Consider the following 25,731-nt stretch of genomic DNA (forward strand, 5'->3'; position numbering starts at 1 on the left):
TGGAGGGACTTGTGGGTCTCTCTCCTCTTGGCTCCTCTCCTCCCCTGCCTGCCCTGACCCGGGCTCTTTGCCCACCAGAGCAGGTCAGCCCTGGAGCTATTGTTCTCAAGGCTGTCTGGGCGGGGTGGAGGGTGGAGGCAGGTGGGGAGTGAGATTAGTTAAAGAGATGCTTGTACTTTGCTGCCAAAAGGATTTTTCCCCAAAGCCCTTTCATTCTTTCAGATAAAGGCAGTATTTGTCTGGTTTTAATCATGTAAACAAGAGCAGATAATCCCTCCCCATCCACCTCCTCTCATCGTTAGGCTACATGCTGGCAGCATCTAGCATCAGGACTGAGCACAGAAAGCCTCTCCCCCACCCCAGGCTGTAACCACTGCCTGTGAGCACCCTGCTCTTCCCTGCTCGCTGTAGCAAAGGCTCAAATCTCTTTTAAGACATAGTTTAAGGGTCCCCTCCTCCAGGAAGCCTTCCCTGACCATCAGGCAGGGGTAAGGCCCCTTCTCTGGGCTCCCATGGCCCCTGTGCTGCCCTCTGTCTCAGCCCCACTTCACTGAGCTGCTGACTATTTACTGGAAACACCTCCAGCGCTGGGCCTGGGCCTGATTCAATGCTGGGCCCACAGAGCCAGAACCAAACTACACCGATGGAGTGTAGTTTGCTGAATGAAGAAGTGAATGAAGGAATAAATGAGTCAAAGTTTACAATCTCCATTCATGCCTGTCTGCCAGGACACCGTATGTTAGTGACGGGCTTAGGGTGGGTCTTAGATATAAATCCTGAAGGGCTCATAATGAGATTGTGTGGCCAGGAGAAACGAGGGGCCAGCCTGCAGCATTATCCATGAGAGAGATCATCCCCAGATGAGGGCCAGCACATCAGCCCAGGGCCAAACTGGCCTCTGACCGTAAGAGAATCCCCCGTAGCCAAGTGCAACTACTTCAGGCCAAAGGGAAGCTATGGCCCTGAGAGGAGGCCCTGCCCGAGGTCACGCAGGACACTAATGGTCAGCTGGACCAGAACTCAGTCCCTAGCTCCAGGCCTGTCCTGCTTCATCCATGTAGTTATTTAGTCCCGTAGCTCTTGCCCACTCTGTGCCATGCCCTGTGTCCACAGAAAGAAATCAGAACCAGTCCCTGACCGCAAGTAGCTCCTGATCTGGCAGGGGGGTGGGGAAGGAGATGGACATGGACCCTCAAGATAGAAGTGGACTCAAATAACCAGTGGACAATGTGTTTCCATCAGTACCACAAGGGAGGGGACAAGGACGTGCTATCTTTATTCAGAGGAGGGAGGGATCACTTCTGGCTAGGAGAATCCGGAAGGGCTACCTGGAGGAGGGGGCATTGGAAGATGAGGAAGATGTGGAGGAGGAGGCATTGGAAGATGAAGATTGGAGAAGCCAACAGGAGGCTGAGAGGCTAAGAGGTGTGGCACATGGTGCTGTTTAACATGGTCAGAGCTCAGATCATATTTGAGGTAGGGTGTGACGTGGGGCAGAAAAGATGGACAGAGCTCAGGAGTGGGAGTGGCCTTGAGTGCCAGGCCAAGGGGGACACAGGGGAGAGTGGGGTCCAACACAACACACCCAGCAGAATTTGCTGGATGTCTAAGAAGGGAGAGCTAAGAATTCCTTAGACCTGAGAATATCAAAGTAAACAAAGTATATTGGGGGAGTCACTGAAGTGGTATTTGTAAGAGCAAAAACCTGGACCCACCTTCAATCACCAAGGCAGATTAGGTTAAAAGCTACTGCCTGCCCATGCAGTGGGGGTTCAAAGCAGCCATTAGAGGTGATGGTGTTGGGGGAAAGGGGGTGGGGGGCGGGGGGATGAACTGGGAGATTGGGGTTGATGTGTACGTTCTAATATGTATAAAATAGATAACTAATAAAAAACTTATTTTCAAAAGAAAAAAAAAAGAAGTGATGGCGTCACTGGAAAGATGTTCCTATTTAATGTCAAGTGGAGAAAGCAAAGTACAAGATGGTTTGCAGCTCTGCAGGGTGCCCTGGAGCTCCGGTGACACAGACCCCTTGAGATTTGTGGTCCAGATAACACAGATGTGCTTGAGGGATTGTGCAGGAGAAGGGTGTAGAGGAAAATCAGATCTCAGAAAGGGGCAAAGGGCCCCTCAGAAGGCCACCTTGAGGAAGAAGAGGTCTAGCAAGGGGATGGTGCCAACTCAGGGACAGACTGGGTGGTGTAAGGAAGGGAGTGCAGGTTCTGGATATAGCAAGAGGGGACCCCTGACACAGGGGCTCTGGAAAGGAGAGGGCTGATGGATAAAAATGGAAAGAATTCCATCACCTGGGACCCAAGTATCTCCCCTCTGGAACCTCGCTCCCAGCCCCCAGAATGGAAAGGGTTTTCCTACTGGCCGAAGGGAGAGGTGAGCAGCAGAGGTGGGAGCCGTTGGGGAGGAACTTCTGACAGTATGACAGAGCAGACCCTCCCCTCCCCAGGTGGGTGTCGGCAGGGCCAGGGTAACCGCAGGTGATGGCAGAGGCCAGGGAGAATGGGAGCTAAGTGCGGGGAGGGCCGGGATTCCATGTGAGATGGCGGCCACTCTGGAACTCATGGTCACAGGAAAGGAAGCTCAAGGTCCTGCCATTTGGCTGGAGAGGGCTCCTCAAGGTCTAGACTTTTGGGCTGTTAAAGTGACCTTTCTGAGACTCTACAAGCCAGGGTGGGGTGGTCTGCCGGAAGTGTTATCTCACACAAACATGCACAGGGAAGAAAATAGAAAGTTTAACAGTAGCTGTCTTCGGGGGGTGGGATTATGGGCAATGTTCGTTTTGTTTTTAATGTTTTTCCCACATTCTCTATTATTTCTAGAATAAGCCTGTCTTGCTTGTGTGATGAAAAACACAACCCCTCAAGTACCAGCAGCCACAGAAACCATAATTTGCCTGGAGCTTAACTGTCCCCAAACACCTGAGCATCCACCTCACTTGGTCCTTAATGTTCTGTCAGCGCTGCTCAACAGGATGATAATGTGAGCCACTGTGATGTTAAAGTTTCTAGTAGTCATAGAAAAAAAAAAGTCAGAAGAAACAGGTGAAGTTCATTTCTGGTGAAATTAACTGCAATAATACTGTATTTAACCCAGTATATCCAAAATATTATCATTTCAATGTGTAATCAATGTAAAAATGCTTAGAGAAACGGCTTCTGGTTAAATTTTTTAATTTAAATTAATTAAAAACAAAAAATTCAGTTCCTCCGTTGCACTAGCCACGTTTCAAGGGTTCCGTAGTCACTTATGACTGGTGACTGCCTGATTGGGCTGTGCTGTTTGAGCTACAGATAAGGAAAATAAAGCTGGGGTGTGGTGGATATAATGGGCTAAGCTGCCCAGCTGGTAAGTTGTCAAGTTAAGACTGGAACAGGGGTTTTGTATTCAGCCCTGTGGGGTTTCCCTTCTCCCACAGTGATTCTCCATGGTACGGACCTGGTTTAACTCCTGTGGAAGAAGAGGTCTTCCGGTTTTGGCTAACCATGATTTTAACGTGATTCAGTCCATGTAATGCCTCTTTAGTTCAACTCTCGGAGTTCATGAACTGACCCATGGCTACAGCCCTCAGATTTGCGGTAGTGAGCTCCCCATCTTTGGAGGTATCCAAGTAGAGGCTGGGTGGTCACCTGTTGGAATACTAGACCAAGTCTTCCAGAGTGAGTGGGAGATTCCGTGAGGACAACTTCAAATGTTCCTTCTGGCTCCGTGATTTATGGTGAGGGGAGAATAGGGAACTTTGCCTCCCCAATGGCCGGGTGCTCCTGGGAGCCCCCCACATCCCTGAGGGCCCTGGGAAAGAGCCTCAGGAAGCCCCAAAGTCTGGGCTCTCTCCTAAGCCCTCTGGCCACCCCCCGCCCCCAGGGCCAGGATTGTGGTTCAAGAGATTGATGTGACTGGGGAGCTGGCTGGCTCCTGGGTCCAGCCTGTTTCAATCTGGTAATCCCTCCACTTGCAGGGGTGGGGGAAGGGAGGCAGCTGCCGCCAGGCTCCTCTGGGAGGGAGAAAAAGGCCGCTACTGATCCTCACCTGTTCTCATCCGACCCCTGAGGTGAGTATTGTGACCCCATAAAACACCGGGAGGCAGCCACTGCGGCCTGCACACTTCACTGTGGAGGGCGGACAGGCTGCTCAGACTGCTGGGGGCCCCTTGCTGTCTGAAGTCTCTGGTGGCTCCCCTTTGCCCTCAGGAACTGTCCACACTCCTTCAAGGCCTTGGGTCGTTCTCTTCCTCCTCACTGGCACCTCTCCAGCCACCCTGTTCTCCCTGCTGCTCCTTGAACCATCTTTGCGCTGGCTGTTCCTTTAGCCTGGCACTCTCTATCCCCTCGCCCAACCCCCCACACCCGCCCAAGCCAATCAATTTCCACTTGCCCTTTCCAGGGTCAGCTCAGACATCTTTCCTCTGGGAAGTCTTCCCTGATACGGCCATCTCACCCACCTCCCCAGGGCACTCTGTACTCCCCGGTTTGTTACAGGCCCTCTGCAGGCGTGCTCAGCCCTGAATCCCCAGGGGCACAGGGCAGGCTGGCAGGAATGCGTGCTGAGCGAAGCTGTGAACACTGAAGGAACCCAGTCACCCCGCGCCTGCCCTCCCTGCTTTACTTTCCGGTCCTCTCCTGCTGCTACCCATCTCTCTAGTCTGCGCTCAAGTACCTCCTCCCTCTGAGGGCCTCCTGAGCCTGCTGACTAGGCCAGGCAGCTGCCGGAGACTCCTGCAGGCAGCCCTCACTAGCTGGGAGCCTTGGGCAAGTTCCTGAGCCTCTGTGAGCCTCAGTTTCCAATGGAAGATAAAATGGGGATCATGATGGTTTATTGTCAGCGTCAATCTAGGTTTAGATTAGTGCCTGGTACATACCAAGTATTCAATACATTCCGATTCTTAGCATTCCTCTGTGATGGCATCGTCTGTTCTGTGACCACCTGCCCCAGCAGACTGTGAGCTACTCCAGGAAAAGGCTGAATCTGGCTCAGTTCTAGATCCTCAGAGCCCAGGGCCTGGCCTGGCCTTAGTGCAGGTTTGCTGGTGTGTGTGTGTGTGTGTGTGTGTGTGTGTGTGTGTGTGTGTGTGTGTGTGTGTGTGTGTGTGTGTGTGTGTGTGTGTGTGTGTGTGTGTGTGTGTGTGTGTGTGTGTGTGTGTGTGTGTGTGTGTGTGTGTCCTGGCCTGAGTGCAGGTTTGCTGGTGTGTGTGTGTGTATGTGTGATGTTAAGCCAGGGTGGAACTCTAGACTAGATTGTGTAAAGGGGTGACTTCTGAGCTCTGATGGCCATGAGCCCCCATTGTGGAGAACAAGTCACCTAGAGCAGCCTTGGTCCCCTTCCCAGGTTTAGGGAGATGCCGTGACACTGTGTGTCCATGTGACATTGAGGCACTGGGTCTTCTGAGAAGTTTGGGGAATGATTATCACAGGCAGTGCCCTCTTCTGGGTGCCGAGAAACTGAGAGGGTCTCCAGAGGTATATTTTGGGGCTCTCCCTTCAGCCCTCTCTTTCCTGGTTGTTTTTATCCATGATTTGGCCAAAGGCACTGACAGCATGTGGATCAGATTTGCAGAGGGCAGCAAGCTGGGAGGAATAGCTAATGTGTTGGATGAGGGAGCAGGGACTAAGCAGACCTCGGGCCAGTGCTGACGGACGTGATAAAGATGGACACGGACACATGCAGAGCCATACTTGGCTGCACAGCCCAGACCGCACAAGCTCTGGGGCGGAGCGGGGCCTGACCCACAGCAGCGGCACGCGGAAGGGGCACTTTGGGAGTTTGTTTGCTGCCTGCTTGGTGAGTCACTGGGGAATGAGGCTGCCGAAGGGCTGGGGGGCCCCCAGCCCATGGGGCGAGAAGCCTGGAGGGCTTGCTGAGGAGGCCACACATCTGCCCTGGTGTTAAGACCTACTGGGAAAGGGACAGGGGAGGGAGGTGTGTGTCCCAGAGAGGGCAGCTGGGGTAGGTGGTAGGGGGCAGTGAAGCCAGCCTGGAGGGCAGGGGCTGTGGAGCACAGCAGAGCAGACCCGGGGAACGCTGGGATTGATGGGGAAAGCCGTAGGGAAGCGGATCTCAGCTCAGCACCGGGAATACCTTTGTAGCAAACAGAGCTGTCCTGCCCTGGAAGGGACTACCTTGAGAAGTAGTGAGCCCCCAGTCACTGGAGCTGTGCAAGCAGCTTTCTAAAGTCACACAGTGAGTAAGCAGACGTGAACCTTGGCCTACTAGCATGACAACATCTGTAGTCACAATATCCTGCACTGGGAAGGTAAAGATAGGAAGGAGCCAAGTCCTTGGGCTCTGGCCTCGGCTGACCTAGTCAGGGAGGCTCTCCCAAGCGGGCCCCTGGTGCAGCTGCAGGCAGTCCACCCGACAGGCAAGTGGATGGAGGCATCCGGGGGTCCGTGGGAGTCCTGTCTGCCCTTCCAAGCATTAAGGTCTTTCTCCTTCCCCTGGGTAGATGACAGGCCCAGCAGCTGACAGCTAGTGCCACGTTAGCACCGAACTACGCTTCCCAACTGTCCCCGCCACAACCCCACCCTCGAGCCAACTCCTTCTGAGACCCGAGGCAGGATGCCCAGACTCCCACTTGGCTAAGGTCTGGGTCATCTGGTTCCAGCACCCTCCTCTTAAGGGCAGAAATTCCTCTACTATCTCTGTTTGCACACCTCGGAGGACAGAGAGCTCACTACCTCCACTGTGGGCTAGTTATGCTTGTTAGTGTGAAATCTGCCTCCAGGAAGGAGAATGTCCACACTGGGCTCAGCCCTGCCCTCTGGAGCCACACAGACCAAACATCTTTGGTTCCACTTTAGATTCCACGGATGGGGGAGGGTAGGAAGGTGGGGAGGGAGTGCAGGGCTCAGAGGGCGGGAGATGGGGTGGGAGAGACAGGCATGGGCCGGGGGTGTGCTGCTGCCCTGCCTCCCCACCTGCCTCCTGCAGGTCCCTCCTTCCCAGGCCCCTGGGAAGGGGATCGATTAGGAACTTGAAAATAACAAGCTTGAACTCAGTCAAAAGGCTGCAGCTGCAGCCCTCCGAGAGTGCACATCTGACCATCCACAAGCCTCAGCCACTTTCCACTGGGAAGGCTGCGGTCCCACGTGTAACAAGGGTCAATCCAGTTCCCATCCACGTGAGCGGAAACCCTACCCCTTTCTTTCCTCCGAGGCAAAGAGTGTCAGGTGGGAGGCAACCATTGTTCCCACGGGTGACCGTTATTCTGCTTTACAGTCGCAGACCGTCACCTCCACCAGTAGGAATGACTTCCGTGGGCTGCCAGTCATGGCTGGTTCCGACCAGTGCTACTGCGCCATGGTTAGGAGCCCTGCTCCAGGGGGAGGGAAAGACCCCCACCCAGAGGATATGGAAACACAGGTCCCCTGCCTCCCTGCCCTCCACCAGCAAGCCTGCCGGTGTTGACTCCCCAAAGGCTCTGGCTGGGCCCGCCTGACCCAGGCTCTCAAATGAGACCCTCTCCATTCAGTGGCTCTGCACAGAGAGGAGCAGCAGATTTTCCAAAACCTCGCCCACCTCCCCAGACTCAGACAGGGCCCCAGTGCACCCCATGTTGAACACGTGCTCTGTATGCTGTGGGGTCCCAGAAATGAAGGTGGGTTTGTGGCCTCACGTGGGTGGAGAGACCTGCAGGCTGGGTCACGGCTGGGATTGAGAGAGGCCAGAAGCCGGTCTAGCCCAGCCCTGCGCGTCAGGCGAGGTTTCCCAGAGGAGGTGACTGCCGAATGGATCCTTGCGGGATGAGTGGGAATTCTCTAACTGGAAGGGGCAAAGAGCATGGGAGTCTGTGATGGGTGATAAAATCTGGGAGATTTTCGCAGTCAGCAGGCTGATGGTCTGACCCCACCTGCAGCCCGCAGCTGGGCCATGTTTCTCCTCCTGATGAGTAAGGCGATCAGCTGACTGGACAAGAGGGCCAAAGAGTGATCCCAGGGCTCCCATCAGAGAGGTCGGCAGAGCTCTGCTAAGAAGAGCTGCCCCATGGCTTGCAGGGTGGAGTTCAGGAGCACAGGCTGCCCCTCCCTCCTGCCCCCCTCCCACTCACTGTCTATCCCGGGATGCCCAGGGCAGCTGCCCCCTGCACACTGGCTCCCAAACCCGACTTCGACGGCTGCCTGGCCCAGGACCATCTCCAGTAAGTAAGAACGTGGGTGTTTGGGAGTTTTCTGCCAAACTAGAGTTCCTCAGGAAGGGGGAGAAGGGAGCGTTGGGTTTCTTTGGCCAAACATGACTTCCTGATCCTAAGAAAAATCAGTTTAAAATTCTTACAATAGAATGAAAAGCAATACATACACATTCACACACACACACACACACACACACACACACACACACACACACACACACACACACACACACACACACACACCATACACATATGTAAAGACCCACACCACACCTTCACATACTAACCCACATACACATTTGGATTTCTCTGCTACCATGCAGAGCTTACATAACATTCTGCCATGTTCATCAGTGAATCACAAACACATGGATTCAGTGTTCCTTGAATGATGCCTGGTTTAAGAAATTGAAGAATGCGGGGAGAGGAGGGTTTGGCAAAAAGCAAGTGGAGACTTGGAGGCTGTAGCTGGACACAGACGCTGGTTAGACCCGCCCCTGGTTCCCTGTGTCGCTCTTGTCTGGGGATATGTGAAAACGAGGCTCAGTTGACTTCCCAGCATTAGAAGCACAATCCAGCCTCAGTGGGGCCAAAATGACCACACACCCCACCACACAGCACCTGCTGGGAACTTCTTTGTAAAGTTGCAGATGGCGTTGGGTCTGTGGCGAAGAGTGTGGTACATAACAGAGGTTGAGGTAAATCTAGACTCCTGGGGCGTAGTGATGCCCCAGCAGGGTATCCAGCAGCATCCCAAGTGTCTAGTAAAAGGAAAAGGGCTTTGCAAGCTCTGTTCCAGCCCCTGAGTGGAAAAGTGAAACGGGATTACAAAGATGAGGGTGAGGCATGGACATTTTTATATTATGTTGAATGAAAAAAAAAAAAAGACATATTTTTGCAGAAGTAACAGTAAGATATCCTCTAAGAACTTAAAAGAATTGAAAGTTGCTGGTATTCTTTGGGTTAAACCATAAATTAAAAGTAAAAGGGATCAGAGTAACAACAAGTGGTATTACAGGGAGAAAATGGGAAAGGAAGTCTCCAAAGGCTCGACTTTCTAATGAAAGAAGGTGCAATTAGCATGGAATCAGACAGCAGTGGAGCACAGAGAAGAGAGTGGAGAGTGGCAAAGTACTCAGCACTGTCCAAGTACCACTCATGGGAGAGGGGCCCTAGTTCAAGGACATGACAATGCCGTGGCAGGTCTGAACCACCAGACTACTAGTTCCTATGCCACTGTGACATGAGACAGAGTTTTCTAAATTCTGTCTGAGCCTTCTGTGTCCAAAGGTAGAGACAGCAAGACTCCTTGCAGTTGATTTTGTTTTTAGAAGAAGTTTTCAAATGACAAATGTAAGGCAAGAAGGCACACATTGTCCAGGGGAAGCGAAAGACTTGTAGTTTGATGGAAGTGCCCCTCCTTAAGATGTGCAGGGTTACCGAAAGGGGCACTAATTTGCACGAGAGGCTCAGAGTCCTTCTGAGAAAAAAGACTAAGACCCCTACCCCTGCCCCTTGCAATTCGAAGTTAGAATCAGGGTATACTAGGAGGCCCATGACCAAGGTCTGTCAGCACTAAAGGCCTCCAGGGCTAACCCACCAGGAGGGGCAATGGACTCAGTGCTCAACCCCAGGGAGCTAAGCTCAGGGCATGGCCGAGGCTGATTTGAAGAACAACGGTGAACTCTTTGTTATGATTTAGGGACTGGAGCAGAGCATCCCTGTGGCTTGAGCAGGGACGTGTACCTGCAAGGGGCCATGGACAGGCCTGAAACAAAGTGTGCAGGACCTGTGTTCAACCGGAGCAGAGCATCCCTGTGGCTTGAGCAGGGACGTGTACCTACAAGGGGCCATGGACAGGCTGAAACAAAGTGTGCAGGACCTGTGTTCAACAGCGATGCCATGTGGAAAGAACTGGAGCAGCAGGGCTGGTGGAGAGATCAGGTGTCCCGGTCCTCTTTACCTACTTGTAAGCTGACCTCGGTCAATGGATACAGGCCTCAAGAGGAAGACCCTGGGCTTCCTGCTTGTGTATTCAGCACATTCAGCTCTCTAGTCAGCAGATAGAGCAAAACCTACTCATAATCAACTTTGCCCTGGAAGATCCCTGAAGTCGTTCATAAAGTCCAGGAGGTATACGATTTCGTTCAAGACAGCTTCCCTCGCAGGTTTGGAATGGGCTGCTGTTTCCTTAGGTAATCACCAGCTGAAGCAGTCAGCATACACGTAGAGGCCACGATGTAAACAAGAAACCAAGCAGCCCTCTCTTCATGGCCTAGAGTCACAGTAGCAATGTGGGGAGGTGATCTCTCTGAAAGGCACTTGGGAATGAGACTGGCTTAGAGCAAGGCAGACCCAGCTCTCCCATGGCAGACTTACCCTGGATGTAGCTCTCTGAATGGGAGAAGCCACTTGTCTTCTTTCAATGATTTTCTCTCTTTTTCGTAGCATATGTAATTGAATTCACTAAATTTAAATGTGCATAAAATGGAACTCCACCACCTCAGGCCCCAGACACTAACTGTAAGTGGCAAACCTGGACTCATACTGGTGATATCATTAAATAGTTAAATTGTCCTGCCAGCAAACAGATTTAACCAGCGGGGTCCCCAAGTGATAAGTTTATAGGGAGGAATGCTCTGGCCAGAGGCTGAGTGCATCTGTCTTCCTTGGCAACTGTGTCAACATTTATCACTGTGAATGAATAAGTTGGCATTTGGTTCATTTGGTCACCTCTTGTCAGCGTCAGAGGACAGGCCTGCCGAGCTCAGGGGCTCAGATGAGGTTGCGCTTCTGAAGCAGTCAGCCAAAGACCACACCTGGGCCTAGTGAAGGCACCACTAAGAATGACAAGAACGAACATTTACAGGGAAAAGAACAGTGGCAGGATTAGGGTTGTGGGATGATAGGATTTTCTGCTGTTGTTATCCATGTGTGTAATTTGCTTATATAACTTTTTAAAGTACAAACCGCTTTAAAAAGACAACTCCTAATCATCCTCCCAGGTCAGTTCAAATGTTGGTCATCCAACTTCCTGAATTCTGCCTCAACTTCCCTTCCACTGCTCTTCATTCATTTCATAAGCATTTCTTAGGCACCTACCATGTACCAGACCCTGTGATGTCCCTAAGAGGTGAGCTCATATTCTTCAGGATTCTTTTTGCGGTAAGGGGCTTGTCCTTGTTCAGAAGAAATTCCTTTGTGAGCGACTTGGATCGGAAGCTGAGCAGCACCTCCACCCAGCCCCACTCCAGGAACAGGGCACCGGCGGAGGTGACTTCTAAAGACCAGGAGGGCAGGATTTCCAACTGGTCTTGGAAGAGGGGTACAGAGAAGGAAGGTGTGGAGAGAGAAAAGAGGTGGACACACCCTAAGGTGGCCCCCAGTGATTCATGCCCTTCTGTAAACCTCCTCCCTGTGTGGGTGAGATTCTGTGACTTTCTTCTCACAGACTATGGCAAACGGGATGGATGTTACTCCCATGATTATGTTCTATAAGACTTGGTCGTAGAAGACGGGAGAGGGAGGAATCCTCCTCCTGGCCCTGACAAAGCAAAGAGCCATGCTGGGAACTGCCTTTGGAGATGGCCAGAAGGCAGGGTACTGCAGGTGGCCTCTAGGGCCTGAGGGTGGCCTCAGCTGATAACCATTAGCACGGAAATAATTTCTGCCGACAGCCTGAATGGAATGGATTTTTCCAGGCTGAGCCTTCAGATGAGAACACAGCTCAGCTGACACTCTGCAGCCTTGTGAGACTCTGAGCAGAGGATCCAACGAAGCCATGCCTGGGCTTCTGACCCGTGGAAACTGGTAGAGAGAAAATGGTGTTAAGTCACTACGTGTGTGGTAATTTGTAACACAGCAATAGATAGCTAATACACACAGAGAGAAAGAAAGGACCAAGAGACCACTGAAGGGCTTACACTTCTTGATGCGATCCTTACCTGTGATCTTGCTCCCAACCGCTGGTGGGCTTGCAAAATTGATGAACTGCTTGAAGCAAGGGATGTATACTTGAATGGGAAACTGGCAAAGGCTGTGCCTCATGACTGGTTGTAGGAATGTGAGGGCAGAGAAGAGCAAGAGGCAGTAAGAACTAGGAATTCATGGAAAATGAGGCAGCTTTGACAGCCATAGCATGGGGAATGGCTCTGGGCGAGGTGACGATATGTTATATGGAGACGTGTGGTCCCTGTCCCTGTGAAGGCTGCCGTGAATGCAGATGTGCGGGACTCAGATGGAGGAGTGCTACGTGCACTGTATCTGCATCAGTGTTGAGGGAGCACCCAAGTGTAGCCGAGCCAAGGGAGACTTTTTGGAGGAAATGACACGTAAGCTGCAGGCGCTAAAGGCACACAAGGAAGGAACAGGCCACCCCAAGGGGCTGCCTGCGGAGAGCAGAGACAGAGGTAGAGGATTTCAGGAAACATCTCATCTGGGCCTTAGAGAAGCCTGGTGATGCTTTAATACTTCAGGAAAAACATGTGACATTCACAATGTATAAGGCTATGCTGGGTGCTTCGAGTGCATTATCTTATTTCAGTCTCAGAATAACCCTGAGAGGGTGGGAGGTGTTCTTCCCGTTTTACAGGAAAGGTCACTAAGGTTCAGATGCTAAGAGACTTGGTCAAGTTCACACATCTAGTGAGTGACTCCAGAGCCCCTGTTTCTCCCCTGGAGCTTCTGCTACCTGCTTGTCCCCTCTCATTGTGCCTTATGAAGCCACAACTGGCCAAGGGTAGGTGGCCCTCCACTGAACTGCGTGTGCCTGTCTGGGGAGGGCTCGGGCTGGGGCCTGGTTTGGGGTGGATTCTAGAGAAAAGAGGCCCATGAGCTGGAAGACGCCAGATTGTGGGAAGAATGACTGAGCTGGGCTCTAACCCAGGCCACAAGCCCCACCTCCCTCCTTCTGGGGTTCCATTCTCTGGAACAAAGCATCTCTGTGACTGTTTCCCTGCCAGATGGTGAGACCCTCCAAGGCAGACACAGGTCTTCTCTCCCCTTGCATCAGCCCCACCATTACTGCCCATACTTCTTTATATCTCATCCTCCCTCTTTGTTTTCCTATTAGATTTCCATCTCCTGCAAAAAGCTGTTATGCTGATGACAAGGGGGAAATGAACTGACCCCCTCCCTGTATCTCACATAAAAACACAGCAGTGCACATGGCTCTTCTCCAGAGAGGGGTCATGGTGACTGGTTCTACCCTTTGCCAGGGCCACTTCTTGCTCAGCAGCGTGAATGGCTAGTCCAGGTAGGACTGCTAATTTCTTTCTGTGTCACTACTGGCAAAAAATGGTGTCTGTGCCCCATAATGGGGTGTGCCAGCTGTGAGTGTGAATTCATTTAACTAACAACACTGAGTCCATCCAGGGTTAAAAGCAGCATCAGGGATGGAGACAGGTCATCATCACCAGTTATCAATAAATGAAGAGCTGGGAGGAAACTTCATCTAGGTCTTGAACATAGAGGGGGGCATAACTAATTTAGAGGAGAAGAGAGCATTCGTGGCAGGGAGAGCGTGAGCAGAGGTGGTATGTGGCATGCTCAGCAACTAATGAGGTGACTAGCCTGATGCCAGGGGCTTGGCATAGGGACGGGTGGCAGGTTCTACTAGAAGAGGTGGGAGCATTTAGAGTCATGGGTGCCAGGCTTTGGGACCCACACTTGCAGGTTATTAGAATTGAAGCAAATGTGCCTTGATGTGTATCCCCCCACTGCCCTGGAGCAACTTACACTGCAGGAAACCTCTGTCTCCTGGGCGGTACAGCTTAGAGGCCCTGGGGACTGAAGAGCAGCAGCCCTCATGCCAGGCTCTTTAGCTATCCAGCCAGAAGGCCTGATCCTAAGACATCAGGGTTTTTTTCAAACCATTAGAACACTTGTGGAGCTTTTAAAACAAGCCTGTTTGGGCCCTTTGGCAGTTCTGGTTCAGTAAGCCTGGCATGAGGCCTGACATCTGAATTTTCAAAGTAGCTTTGGTGATTCTGTTCTGTCCTCGGCGACAACCCCCACACCACAGTGGTTGCTCCTTGAGGACAGGGATGCCCCGCCCTGGGCTGGCCAGCAGCAAGAGCTCAGGGAACCGTGAGCGATGGATGGATGGATGGATGGATGGACGGACGGACAGATGGATTATAGTCCAGCTGAAGCTAAAGCAATGAGGGCTCAGGGATAGAGCAGTTTGGAGCTCAGAAATGTGTTATTTCCCCTCAAGAAAGTTTAATTCTCCTGTAATAGGAAAGTTTTAAAGCACTTCCATTTTTCAGTGACACGGTTGCTCTGCACCAGCCCAGACTGTATAATAAACAAATGAAACATATGAACACACACTGGCTTTTCTCAAGTTAATACCACATTCCATTTGCAGCCAAGAGAAAGTACTTGAGTCTGGTGGCTAGAGACCAGACCTTTGAGAGCCAGGACTCAGAGAGCTGGATGGGCCCAAAGTCACTGGGTAACCTGGGTAAACTGAGGCCCAGGGTGAGGGTGCCTGCCCCAAGATCACATGGTGATTTGGGGACAAACAGGTCTAGGACCCAGGCCTTTGACTCTGACTTCAGGATTTTTTTCAGTTAAATAACTTGCCCAAGGTCACGCAGCGAGGAAATGGCAGGGCCAGGATGGGAACCCAGGTCTGTCTGACTCCAGGGTCTACTCAAGGGCCTCTGCTTTTGAGGCATTTTGGTTCTGAGTAAGGTCAACAATACAGGATGATCAAGCTGCCTAACAACATTACAATACAACTGGGAAAAAGGGAAACAACAAAAAAAGAGTCCTATGCTTCTTCCATCAACATGCTTACTTGGCTGCTGTGTAATTGTCTATTTTCTCATCGGTCTCCCAGTATAGGACCACATACCAGAAAGCACAATGCGTGATTGTTGAATTCGTTAATCCTTTTGATACTTATTAATGAGCACCTGCAGTGAGCCAGGCATTTGGGGTGAAGGCCAGAGTGGAACCTCAATAGAGTATTGTCTCTGCCTTCACAGAGTCTACAATCCAGTGGAAGATAAACAAGTTGACAATTGAATCTGCATAGAGTAACAATACAAAATAAGTGCTGTGCAGGAAAAGGAAGAGGGCATAGGGCGGGAGGATGAAGGTGGTGGATAAGGGGGATGGGCGGGGAGGGCCTTTCTAAGGAAGTGACATGGAAGTTGAGATCTAAAGGAAGAGGAAGGGGAAGACGGGTGAAGCACGGGGGAAGCGTGCTCCAGGCAGAAGGGACAGCACACGTGGAGACTCTGAGACAGGGGAAGGGTTTGGTCTGCTTGGGAAACTCAGAGGCCGGGGAGGGAGTGAGGCATGAGATGAGGTGGGGCGCAGGCGGGCAGGATCCTGCAGGGCCTCCTGGGTTAGGTTAAGGATGTGAGGGTTTATTCTAAATGCCGTGGGAGCCGTTGAAGGGCTTTAGGTGAATGAACGGCGTGGCCCGTTCGGCTTTTCACAAGATCATTCTGGTCACCGGGGGAGAACAGATGGGAGGGGAACCAAAACCAGAGCCAGGAGACCAGTGAGGTCACTGCGGAGACTGCACCTGTGGTGGGGGTGATGCTGGGTTCTAGCTGGGGGAAGAATCAGCTGGAGTCGCTGATGGACGAGCTGAGAGGGAAAGAGAATAATCCCAGCGGCTTGAGTAACTGGGGAGACGGAGCTGCCGCCTACCAACAAGCAGAAAACAGGAGAAGGAACTGGTTTGTAGAGTAAAATCTCAAGTAGGTTACGCTAAATTGAAATCCTCGTGAAATACCAAGTGGCAAAGTCAGGTAGGTAGGTTGAGGGGCGCTCAGAGGGGAGGTCAGGGACGGAGATCTATATTTGGAAGTGGTGGGCTTGTAGGTGGTATGTTAAAGCCGCGAGGACAGGTAGGAAAAGGCCTGAGAAATTGCAACGTTCAGAGGCTGAGTAGGGGGAGAGAAACTGGGACGGAGGGCAGAGGGCAGACAAAGCTGGAGAGTGGAAGGCACCGGGGGAGTGTTTCAAGAGGGCAAGGGGGACCAAGCGCTGTATCAAGTGTATCCAGTGCTGTGGGCAGGTCACGCAGGGCAACAAGTCAGAGTGTCCTTCGGATTTAGCAATATGGAGGCCACCAGTGACCCTGACAGATTCCCTGACTCAGCGAATGACTCAAAAGTTGCCTGAGGAAGAGACAACCGCGGCAGTGGGCTGAGGAGTCGGGGACAGCTCCCAGAGCGAGGTGGCCTTTCAGCAGAGGCTCGAAGGCTGAGTCCTGAGAGACCCAAATGCTGCCTGCACGAAGCTGAACTGAGCTTGACAAGGCCTCCTGCGGGCAGCAGAAGCCACCTTTACCTGGGATCCCAGGCTGGGGGAGCATTATCTCCCCCGCTCTAGACGGAAGGGGGAGAGGCGCGGCCTTACTCCTCGGCTGCAGGGAGGCTGAGAAGGCTGATGACCCTGCCAAAGGGAACAGAGCCCACTGCGTCCCCCAGGACTCAGAGCCTCGTCCACCTCCCTCCCTGCACACAAGTCCTGGGAGGTGAGGATTCCAAACCCATGGTCTCAGAGCAAAGGGCTCTTAGACACCATCTGGGGCTGCCAACTCATTACACATCTGGAAAACCTGAGCACTAGAGAGGGCCAGGGGCTCGCCTAAAGTCACCAGCACATCAGTGGTAGAGACCAGGTGACCTCCAAGGATTTGCTGTGGCCCTCAGCCCACCCCAGTGGGTAGAGACGGAACTCTGTAGCCTGGCATTCAAGGTCTTTCATGATCGAGCAAGAACCCATCCTCTAATTTCATCTCCCACCTGCCTGCCCTCATACCCTGTGATCAGCCCCTGCACATTTAGCAAATAGATAGCCTCCTACAGTCCTCACAGAAACCCTTTGGAGTAGGTGTTATTATTTGCATTTTACAGATGAGGAAACTGAGGCTCAGAGAAGCCTGATAACCTGTCCAAGTTTCCACAGCCAGTACAGCACACAACTGAGCCAGAAAATCATCTCATGATCATCTCCAAGTTCATCTTTTCCCTCATGCCCTGCTGCATTCACCACAAAAAGCCTCTCCCTGGGAACAATGCCTGAACTCCCTGGCTCCAAGCTACCCTGGAGTCAGGTCATGTCCTAGGACTCCAAGTCACCTGCTCAAGTCACTCAAATGTCCACTGAAGGGGACTGAAACAACTGGTGGCACTGAACGACCCAGACTCCAGCGGCCCTTGCTACAGCCTACTCCCTGTAAAGGCCCCACAATCACACCACCCAGAGCCTGCAGTCCAGCCGCCCACAGCAGGAGCAGGTCACCTATAGAATCTGTACAGAATCCTCTCCCCGCAACCCCAGCCCAGACCTCCCAGCCAAACACACGCCCCTCACCTGGAGACCACGAGCGGTAGGATCAGCATCTTCAACATCCTCATCAGGAGCTCTCCCGGAAACTGGAAGTAACTAATTTCCTGAAAACACAGCAAGAGCTGGGTTTGTAGCAGCTGGTACAGACTTCGCAGTTGCTTTACAATCTTCAAAGCACCATTTCACCCGTATTCTCCTGTCTAGCCCATGGACAGCAGAGTTCATGGAGAAAAGAATGGCTTTGCAGCCAAACAGACTCGGGTTCTAATCTTGGCCCCCTACAAGTAGCTGTGTGGCCTTAAGCAAGTTACTCGGCCTCTCTGAGCTTTTCTCAACTATAACATGGGGTAATAACCACTTTACAGGGCCACTGGGAGGCTTAAATGAGAGGATGCACATAAAGCACTTAGCAGAGGACCTGGATGAGAGTAAATGGCCAGTAATCACAGTAAATCACCACTCTCCCCGACCTCTGCACCATTCACCTGCCCAGCCTTGCTACAAATCTGTCTCGTGTAACAGAAGGTATGTGGGGAGAGGGCAGGGCTGGGTACTGGTCACACATTCATTCAGCCCATACTGTGCCAGGCATCATACTGGGCACCCAAGAGTGAATTAGGCAAGAGTTCCTGCACCGGAGAAGTTGTCGGTCTGCTTTATGAGGAGACTGACTCATAAACGGCATTCTTGAGTCAGTTTCCCTTCTGTACTGGGTTCCTTCACTCCACACTTTCATAAATTCTCACCCACCTGTTGAAGCAGGGCTCACATTTAAAATGCTGAAAGAGAGAGAATCCGATTGGTTGGTGAGACACCACTCTCTATGTTAAAGAGCTCTTACTGGGGGCTTCCTAGGTGGTGCAGTGGTTGAGAATCTGCCTGCCGATGCAGGGGACACAGGTTCGATCCCTGCTCCAGGAAGATCCCACACGCTGTGGAGCAACCAAGCCCGTGCGCCACAACTATTGAGCCCGTGTGCTGCAACTACTGAAGCCCACATGCCTAGAGCCCGTGCTCCGCAACAAAAGAAGCCATGGTAATGAGCAGCCCGCGCACCACAGCGAAGAGTAGCCCCCACTCACCACAACTAAAAAGAAAGCCCGTGCACAGCAAAAAAGACCCTACACAGCCAACAAAATAAATAAATAAATATATAAATTTATTAAAAAAAGAAAGAAAAAGCTCTTAAAACTGGGCAGAGTTCCTGCATCTGGCTTCCTCATAGACTGCTGGTTCAGCCCTCGGATTAGAGTGCAGAGTCCCTGCCCAATCAACTGTCTCCAGAGTAACCAGTCATATGACTGGAACCTGACAGCTGAAGAGCAAGGCACCCCTAAGCCCAGTTAAGTTTGAATTTCAGATAAACAAATATTTGTTCTTATACTAAAAATTATCTGCTGTTTATCTGAAATTCAAGCTTAACTGGATGTGCTCTTTTTAAATTTTTTAATTTAATTTAATTCAATTTCGCTGTTTCTGGCAATGCTAGCTTGAGCGGACTTTCCTCAGAGAGTAAGATTCTGGGTGAGGCTAGTACATGGACTTTCAAACACCATCTGACTTAAATTTTTGTACTTGTTAACTATTTTTTTTCAAACCCAAAGCCAAACATAACTCTTGGTTACTGGCCTCATACTTTGAAAAGTCCCAAATTATAGAATGTTAGTGCTGAGAAGGGGTTTTAAAGATCTTCTATTTCAGCTATTGACTCATTTTATAGATGAGGAGGCTGAGCCAGGAGAGGGAGATGATTTGCCCACAGAGTGAGTTAGCAACAGGGCAGGACCAGAAATCAGGCCTCCTAGTCCTGTTTGACTACCATTTTCAACACACCAGAAAATCTGCTTTTAAAAGTATGCCCATCGTGGCTATGTCTTTTGAATTAATTTTAATCCATGTGTATATTCTTTAATTTAGATAGCATTATAATGATAAGAAGGCAGCTGTTCCTCACATGTCTCTATCCTCAACCCCAACTTCTCAGGAGTGACCATCCTCAACTCCTCTAGCTGTTTTCCCTTTAGTATTGTTGTGTGTAAATAATATTTCCAGATATAGTTCCATATACATCTTTTCAAGATCTATTAACTTCCCTGTCATGACAGATGAAAACTTAGTTCCTAGTCCCTTTTTCCTCCTACCATTTCACCATTATATCAATTTTTGATTAAACTAGTTGTCAGGGTTTAAAATATTTTGATCACAAAATATTGCTCACTGTTGAGCCAACCATGTCTCCTTTCTGTATAACCTTCATTTTTTTCCCTGAATAATCGGCTGATTTTTCATTTATCTTGTTTTCTGTGAAGCACTCATTAATTTCTTCTAAATGCTTTAACATCACTTTTAAAATGCTTAACGATAGTATTTCCTATATACTGAAACACATGGGTCCCTTTTTAGGCCCCTGGGACCTCAGTCCAAGAGCTCTCCATCCTCTTGCTCTAGGTTGGACAGATTGCACTCTGGGTCCAGTGGTTATCATGGGTCTCTTCTTTGCTGTCATTCTGGGACTTTCTCCTGTCTAGGATCCCTTCTTTACTGGATCCCTTGTCTTCTTGGTTTACTTCCTTGTTTTGCTGGAACATCTCCCTTGGTAGCTTCCTCAGTAAGGGTGAATGGGAGAGAAGCTTCTGAGTTTTACACAGTAAAAATGCCTTTATTTTACCTTTACCTCTGATAATAGATTGGCTATATAAAAGATCATTAGTTTCAAAGAATTTCCCCTCCAAATTTCAAAGGCATTTCCTCTTTGTCTTCTAGATTCCAGCATTGCTTAAGATGTATGGAGCCATTCTTACTTCCTATTCTTTACATTAGACCTGTTTTGTTCTTTCACAACCATTTAACGATCATCTATCTCCACTTTTTCTGTAATTTTCATGGTGATATACCATGGTATGAGCTTTTTTTTTCTTTATTAAAAATTCATAATGCTGTGTATACCTTTCACTTCTGAGGAACGTTCTTATATTCTTTTTTTTTTTTTTTTTTTTTTTTTTTTTTGAGGGGTACACCAGGTTCGTTCTTATATTCTTTGCGAAACTTTTCTCTCCATTTTTTCTGTTAGCTCTCTTTAAAACTCTAATTAGTGAGTTGAATGATGGACATTCTCATTTTCTTATACGGTAAAACCTTGGATTGTGAGTGACTTGTTCTGCGAGTGTTCCGCAAGATGAGAAAACATTTCTAATAAATTTTAACTTGATAAACGAGCGATGACTTGATGACTTGCAATACGAGTAGTACGTGTCGCCGAATGTCACATGATCACAACTGAGCCAATGGAGCTGACCACCAATGGACTGATGGATCTGCATCGCGAGCAACAGCAAGAGGTTATGGAAGAGATCTCGTCCGCAGAGGAGAAGGAGAAAAAGGCGGAGGAATCCCTTACTTCAAATGAGGTTAGGGAGATGTGTAAAATGTGGGAAACAGTGCAAAATTTTGTAGAAAAGCACCACCCGAATAAGGCCGTAGCAGTGCGAGCGATGAATCTGTTTAATGACAATGCAGTGTCACATTTCCGCGAAATCCTCAAAAGGAGGCAAAAGCAAGTGTCATTGGATAGGTTCCTTGTTAAAGTTGCATGAAAAGAAAAAGATTCCATTGAGCCAATAGATAGCAGTGATTCCATTAATGATAGTGAAAGTCATCCTACACAATAACCCTCCTCTCTCTCGTCTCCCTCACACCAGCCATGAAGGTTTTAAAAGGTAAGTGCAGGTTAATTTGTTTATTTTTGTTTATATTTTGTATTTTCTTTATTATTTTGTATTATATTACTGTATTGTAATCATTTTTATATGAATATTTTTGGGTTGTTGAAAGAATCATTTGAGTTTCCATTATTTCTTATGGGGAAATTTGCTTTAATATAGACATGCTTTGGATTACAAGCATGTTTCCAGAACGAATTATGCTCACAAACCAAGGTTTTACTGTATTTACTTTTTCTATTTTCATCTCTTTTTGTTTTACTTTCTTGGAGATTTCTGCAGCTTTACCCCAGCTATTGATATTTTAATCTTGGTTCATGTATTTTTAAAAATTTTTATTTATTTATTTACTTATTTAATTTATTGGCTGCGTTGGGTCTTTGTTGCTGTGTGAGGGCTTTCTCTAGTTGTGGCGAGCGGGCCCTACGCTTCATTGTGGTGCACAGGCTTCTCACTGCAGTGGGTTCCCTTGTTGCAGAGCACAGGCTCTAGGTGTGCGGGCTCAGTAGTTGCAGTATGTGGGCTCAGTATTTGTGGCTTGCAGGCTCTAGAGTGCAGGCTCACTAGTTGTGGCGCACGGGCTTACTTGCTCTGTGGCATGTGGGATCTTCCTGGACTGGGGCTTGAACCCATGTCTCCTGCATTGACAGGCGGATTCTTAACCACTGCACCACCAGGGAAGTCCCAGCTCATCTATTTTTAATTTCCAAACTCTCTGTCTTATTCTTGAATTGTTTCTTCTTTTGCATCCTGTTCTGTTTTATGGTCACTGTATTTTCTCTCATATATCTGAAGAACTTAAAAAAAGATTTAAAAAGTTTTCTTCTACTCCCTGCATTGCCTGCGCTTCATTAGAGACCCTCTGTTCTGTTCTTTTGGTCTCTGTCTTCTACTTTAGCAGTTTTGACTTCAGCGTCTGCTTGTGTGTAAGTGTGAGGCACTAAACATCTGCATGCATGAGTGGAACTTGTCAACGGATGGCTCCTCAAGGAAGGCTGATGGGTGAGGATCTGACTTTTTCAGTGTGGGAAGGGTGGGATGGGGTGGATTCTCCTTCACAGCAGAATTTGGAGGTCTTTTCTTTGAGGCTTCAGGGATAGAAATCCCTTTCTACTCCTGGATGGGTAGGGGGTTGGGCTGTGCCTAAGCCCAGCTGACAGCAGTGTTATGGGGACTCCACACACAAGATGCAGATGTCCACTAATTTGCTTTGACGTATGCACCTTACCACCTCCCCTCCCCCAACACACACAGCGGGGTCTAACATCCCTAAGTCAAGCTTCTCTGATTCCTTGGGACAGGCAGGGGGATAGAGATGGTAGAGGAGGCGTTCCCTGATTACATGAACTGGAAGGGACCTAGGGGTCTAACGGCTCCAGTTACAAACTTCTAACCAATGTCCCTGATTTCAACTGCATGCTTGACTCTTGCCTCCTGCAACGCCTTGTACTTTCATGTCCAGAGCCCTTCTGGGTTCCTCCAAGATAAACTCAAGTGGTATCTGTTTCTACAGACACAAGATTTCAGCTTTCTGTGCTCTACTAAATGAGATCATTCAATGCTATCCACTTCCCATCTAATTTATTGTAATTCCTCCACTTCTTTTCTCAATTGTCTCCTTTTGTATTATCTTTGTTCTTCGGAGTTTATATCCTTAAACAATTCCATTACTATAATTTTAGTGGTATCCCAGGAAGGAAAGAAAAAGGGAAGCAATTATAAATTCATCATGGTTTACCTGGAACTCTCAAAGTGATCTGTATTTTTAAACAAGATACTCATTTCCAAAGACAAATCTTGTGATTTTGTAAGGTCTTTTCACAAATAGGACATTCTACCATTTTGCACATTGTTTATGATTTTTGCCTTGTTGCATAAGCTTACAAAATAAGAAGGGCTTCGTTTCTGAGTCATAAGGCAGAGATCAAACAAACAACTCCTTGAATTTCAAAGTAAGATGCTGAAAAAGCCAATTCCTGCCAAATGATTTTTCTAAGACTCCACATCCTTCCTTCAATTTATCTGGCAGGTTAATCCAGACCGGAATACGTTTGCATTTCCAAACAGATGGGGAAGGCAGCTTTGGCAAAGGAAGCCCCAGATGAGTTTGGCTTTTAATAGTAGGCATTCCAATTTGTTTTCACAAAATAATCTTCCTGCAAGAAATATATTTTAGTTCCTAAAATTACCAGTTTAATTCAGCAATTAGTTAAGGGTTCTCTCTGTGACACTGAGCTAGGCTCACATTTTGGTTCAAGAAAGCCCATGAGATAGTCAACAAGTCAAAGTCTGATGGGAGAAATAGACTCTTAACAAACAGCTCTGAAGCAAGACCTCCAGCAGCTGGGTTCCTGTGGAGGGATGAGCGTGGGGTGAGTGTGGGAGGAGAGTATTATTTCAGATGTGGGCAGGTCTGGAAGAATTTTAAAAGATATGGGATATATGACGTGGTTCTTGTAGTAGGTAGGACTGGGACAGGAAGGTGAGGGGGGGAGGAGTAAAGTAACATTCACTGACCACCTGCTATATCCAGGCACTGATGAATCCTTGTTTACTGCTCACAGCAATTCTAGCAGACATATAGTCCCATCCCCCTCCATTTTACAGATAAGGAAACTGAGCCCCGGAAAGGAGACAGGATTTTGCTTAGGGCCACGCAGCCATTCACTAGTAACATCAGAGTTCAGGGTTCCTCTGCCTCCAGAGTCCATGCTTCTCCCTAAATAACTGATAGGAGCTTAACAATATAACTATAGTAATAGTGGGCTCGATTCCCAGAGAGGGGTGTTTTCCTTTAATGGAAGAAGAAATCGGATGCCTTGCACCCCAGTTGTAGAGATCATATTAGGTATCATTGAACTGCAGGAAGAGGAATTTCATGAAATAGGGACTCTTCCAGGAGCCCGTTGACAAAAACTCTCTCCTTAACCAAACTCTAGACAGGCTGTTCTGAGCCCTCTTTTCAATTAAGCCTCGTCTTTGGGCCCTTTCTTCATCCCGCGTCACCCATTTGTAGCAAAAACCCTGCTAAGTCAATTTAGTGAGAATCCCCTGACTCTGCCTTCAGCAAGGATCTTGTTAGTGGGTTTAGCAAGAATCCCCTCCCTTCCCCTTGGTGTCTCCTCTCAGTAATTTGCTAGTCGTCGACCTCCTCCCTGTGCTCATTGGCTGTAAATCCCCAGCTGCCGTGTTGTATTTGGAGCTGCTCCTGATCACGCTCCCCTATTGCTGTAATCTTGACACCTATCACAACAGTCCTGAATAAAGTCCTCCTTACGGTTTTAGCACGGTCAGAATACTTTTCCCTCCAGCACCATGAGGGTCCCTCCCTCTCCCGTGGGAGATGGGTGCTAAGTGAGAAAAGGACCCTTCCCCAGGCAAGGCATTGTCACCCATGCAGTTACACAGGCCAGAATCCCGAGGACCTGCCCTGCCCCCCCGTCCCCCAACCCCACATCCAATCAGCCACCACATCCCGAAGCTTCCTCTTTGGGAAACAGTTCTCATATGCCCTGTTCATCCCCACTGTCACATCTCACCCCTCACTTGGCCCCCTACCTGTCCCACCACTACCCCTTCCATCCTCCACTCAGCACCAGAGGGATGTGTCCAAGCTCCGGTCTGACCATATCACTGCCCTGCTCCAAGCTTCTCGTGCGTGTCCCAAGTCCATGCTGGGTGATGGGATCTAGAGGCCTAATGGCCCCCGTGCTCTAGCCCCTGCCTCACAGGATACATTCCAGCTACTGTGAACAGCTTGCTCCAGCCTGCCCCCCCCCCCCAAATCTTTCACGTCCCTCTATCTTGCTCCAGCTGTTACCTCTGCCTAGAATGCCCATTCTGGGTCTCTGTCCAGGAGCTGCTTTAGGAGGTGTTCTCTGATGTCTGCTTTGCAGGTTTACAGGCCCCATTCTCCCCTCCCCCACAGCTCTTAGCTTGCGGTTATGCTAACAAGGCATCCTTGCCTCTCATTTACCTGGAGATGTCGGTGTGTAGCCACTTCCTCTCTCACTCTAGTCCTGCAATGCATTTATCACACCCACTTTACAGATGAGAAAACTGGGACCCAGAGAGGCAAAGTGACTCACCCACTGTCACATCATCTGGGAGTCACAGAGTGGGAGCGTGACCCCCAGATCCCTCAGGCCCACCCAGCCCTCCGACATGGGGACCTGTGATGCCCCACATGGCTGACCTGTGGTGAGAGGCGCCGGGTCCTCAGGAAGAAGCCGAGGAGGCAGCCCACGGTGACAGAGAGCACAGACAGGATGAGCAGCCCGTTCCGCCTGCACACGTCCCGCCCTCGTGCCAGCATGGCCCCCGGCACCATGGCGAGCCCAGCCTGCTGGCCCGGGGCACAGCACCATGCCATGCGCAGGAGGCCAGCCTGGGCACAGGGTCCCGGCTGGGGGCTCCGGCTCCTCAGCAGGCAGGTGGTCGGGGTCGCTAAGCGCTGGTCGCCAGCCCCACGGCCATGGCCTGCGTGGCTGCCCCAGAGGGAGGCCACAATCCTATTACCAGCTGCATCATTAGGAGCCGGGAGCAGATTAGAGC

The 25,731-nt window shown here is 49.8% G+C and overlaps 2 protein-coding genes across 2 annotated transcripts in view; one reads left to right on the forward strand and one right to left on the reverse strand.

Moving 5' to 3' along the window:
• Nucleotides 1-3,080, forward strand: part of PODN (podocan) — a 48,384-nt gene extending 45,304 nt beyond the window's left edge. The window contains exon 11 of the mRNA XM_057711093.1: nt 2,835-3,080. The gene's annotated coding sequence lies outside the window, so the exon portion shown is untranslated. The remainder of the gene's footprint in view (nt 1-2,834) is intronic.
• The window catches only part of SLC1A7 (solute carrier family 1 member 7), a 46,833-nt gene extending 21,311 nt beyond the window's left edge, over nt 1-25,522 (reverse strand). The window contains exons 1-2 of the mRNA XM_057711130.1: nt 25,373-25,522; nt 17,483-17,562 (exon numbers count right to left, since the gene is read on the reverse strand). Coding sequence (XP_057567113.1) covers nt 17,483-17,562; nt 25,373-25,507 — 215 coding nt within the window. The 5' untranslated portion in view covers nt 25,508-25,522. The remainder of the gene's footprint in view (nt 1-17,482; nt 17,563-25,372) is intronic.
• Between the last annotated feature and the right edge of the window lie 209 nt (nt 25,523-25,731).

The sequence above is a fragment of the Hippopotamus amphibius genome, chromosome 1, assembly GCF_030028045.1.
Source record: "Hippopotamus amphibius kiboko isolate mHipAmp2 chromosome 1, mHipAmp2.hap2, whole genome shotgun sequence".
Classification (NCBI taxonomy): Eukaryota; Metazoa; Chordata; class Mammalia; order Artiodactyla; family Hippopotamidae; genus Hippopotamus; species Hippopotamus amphibius.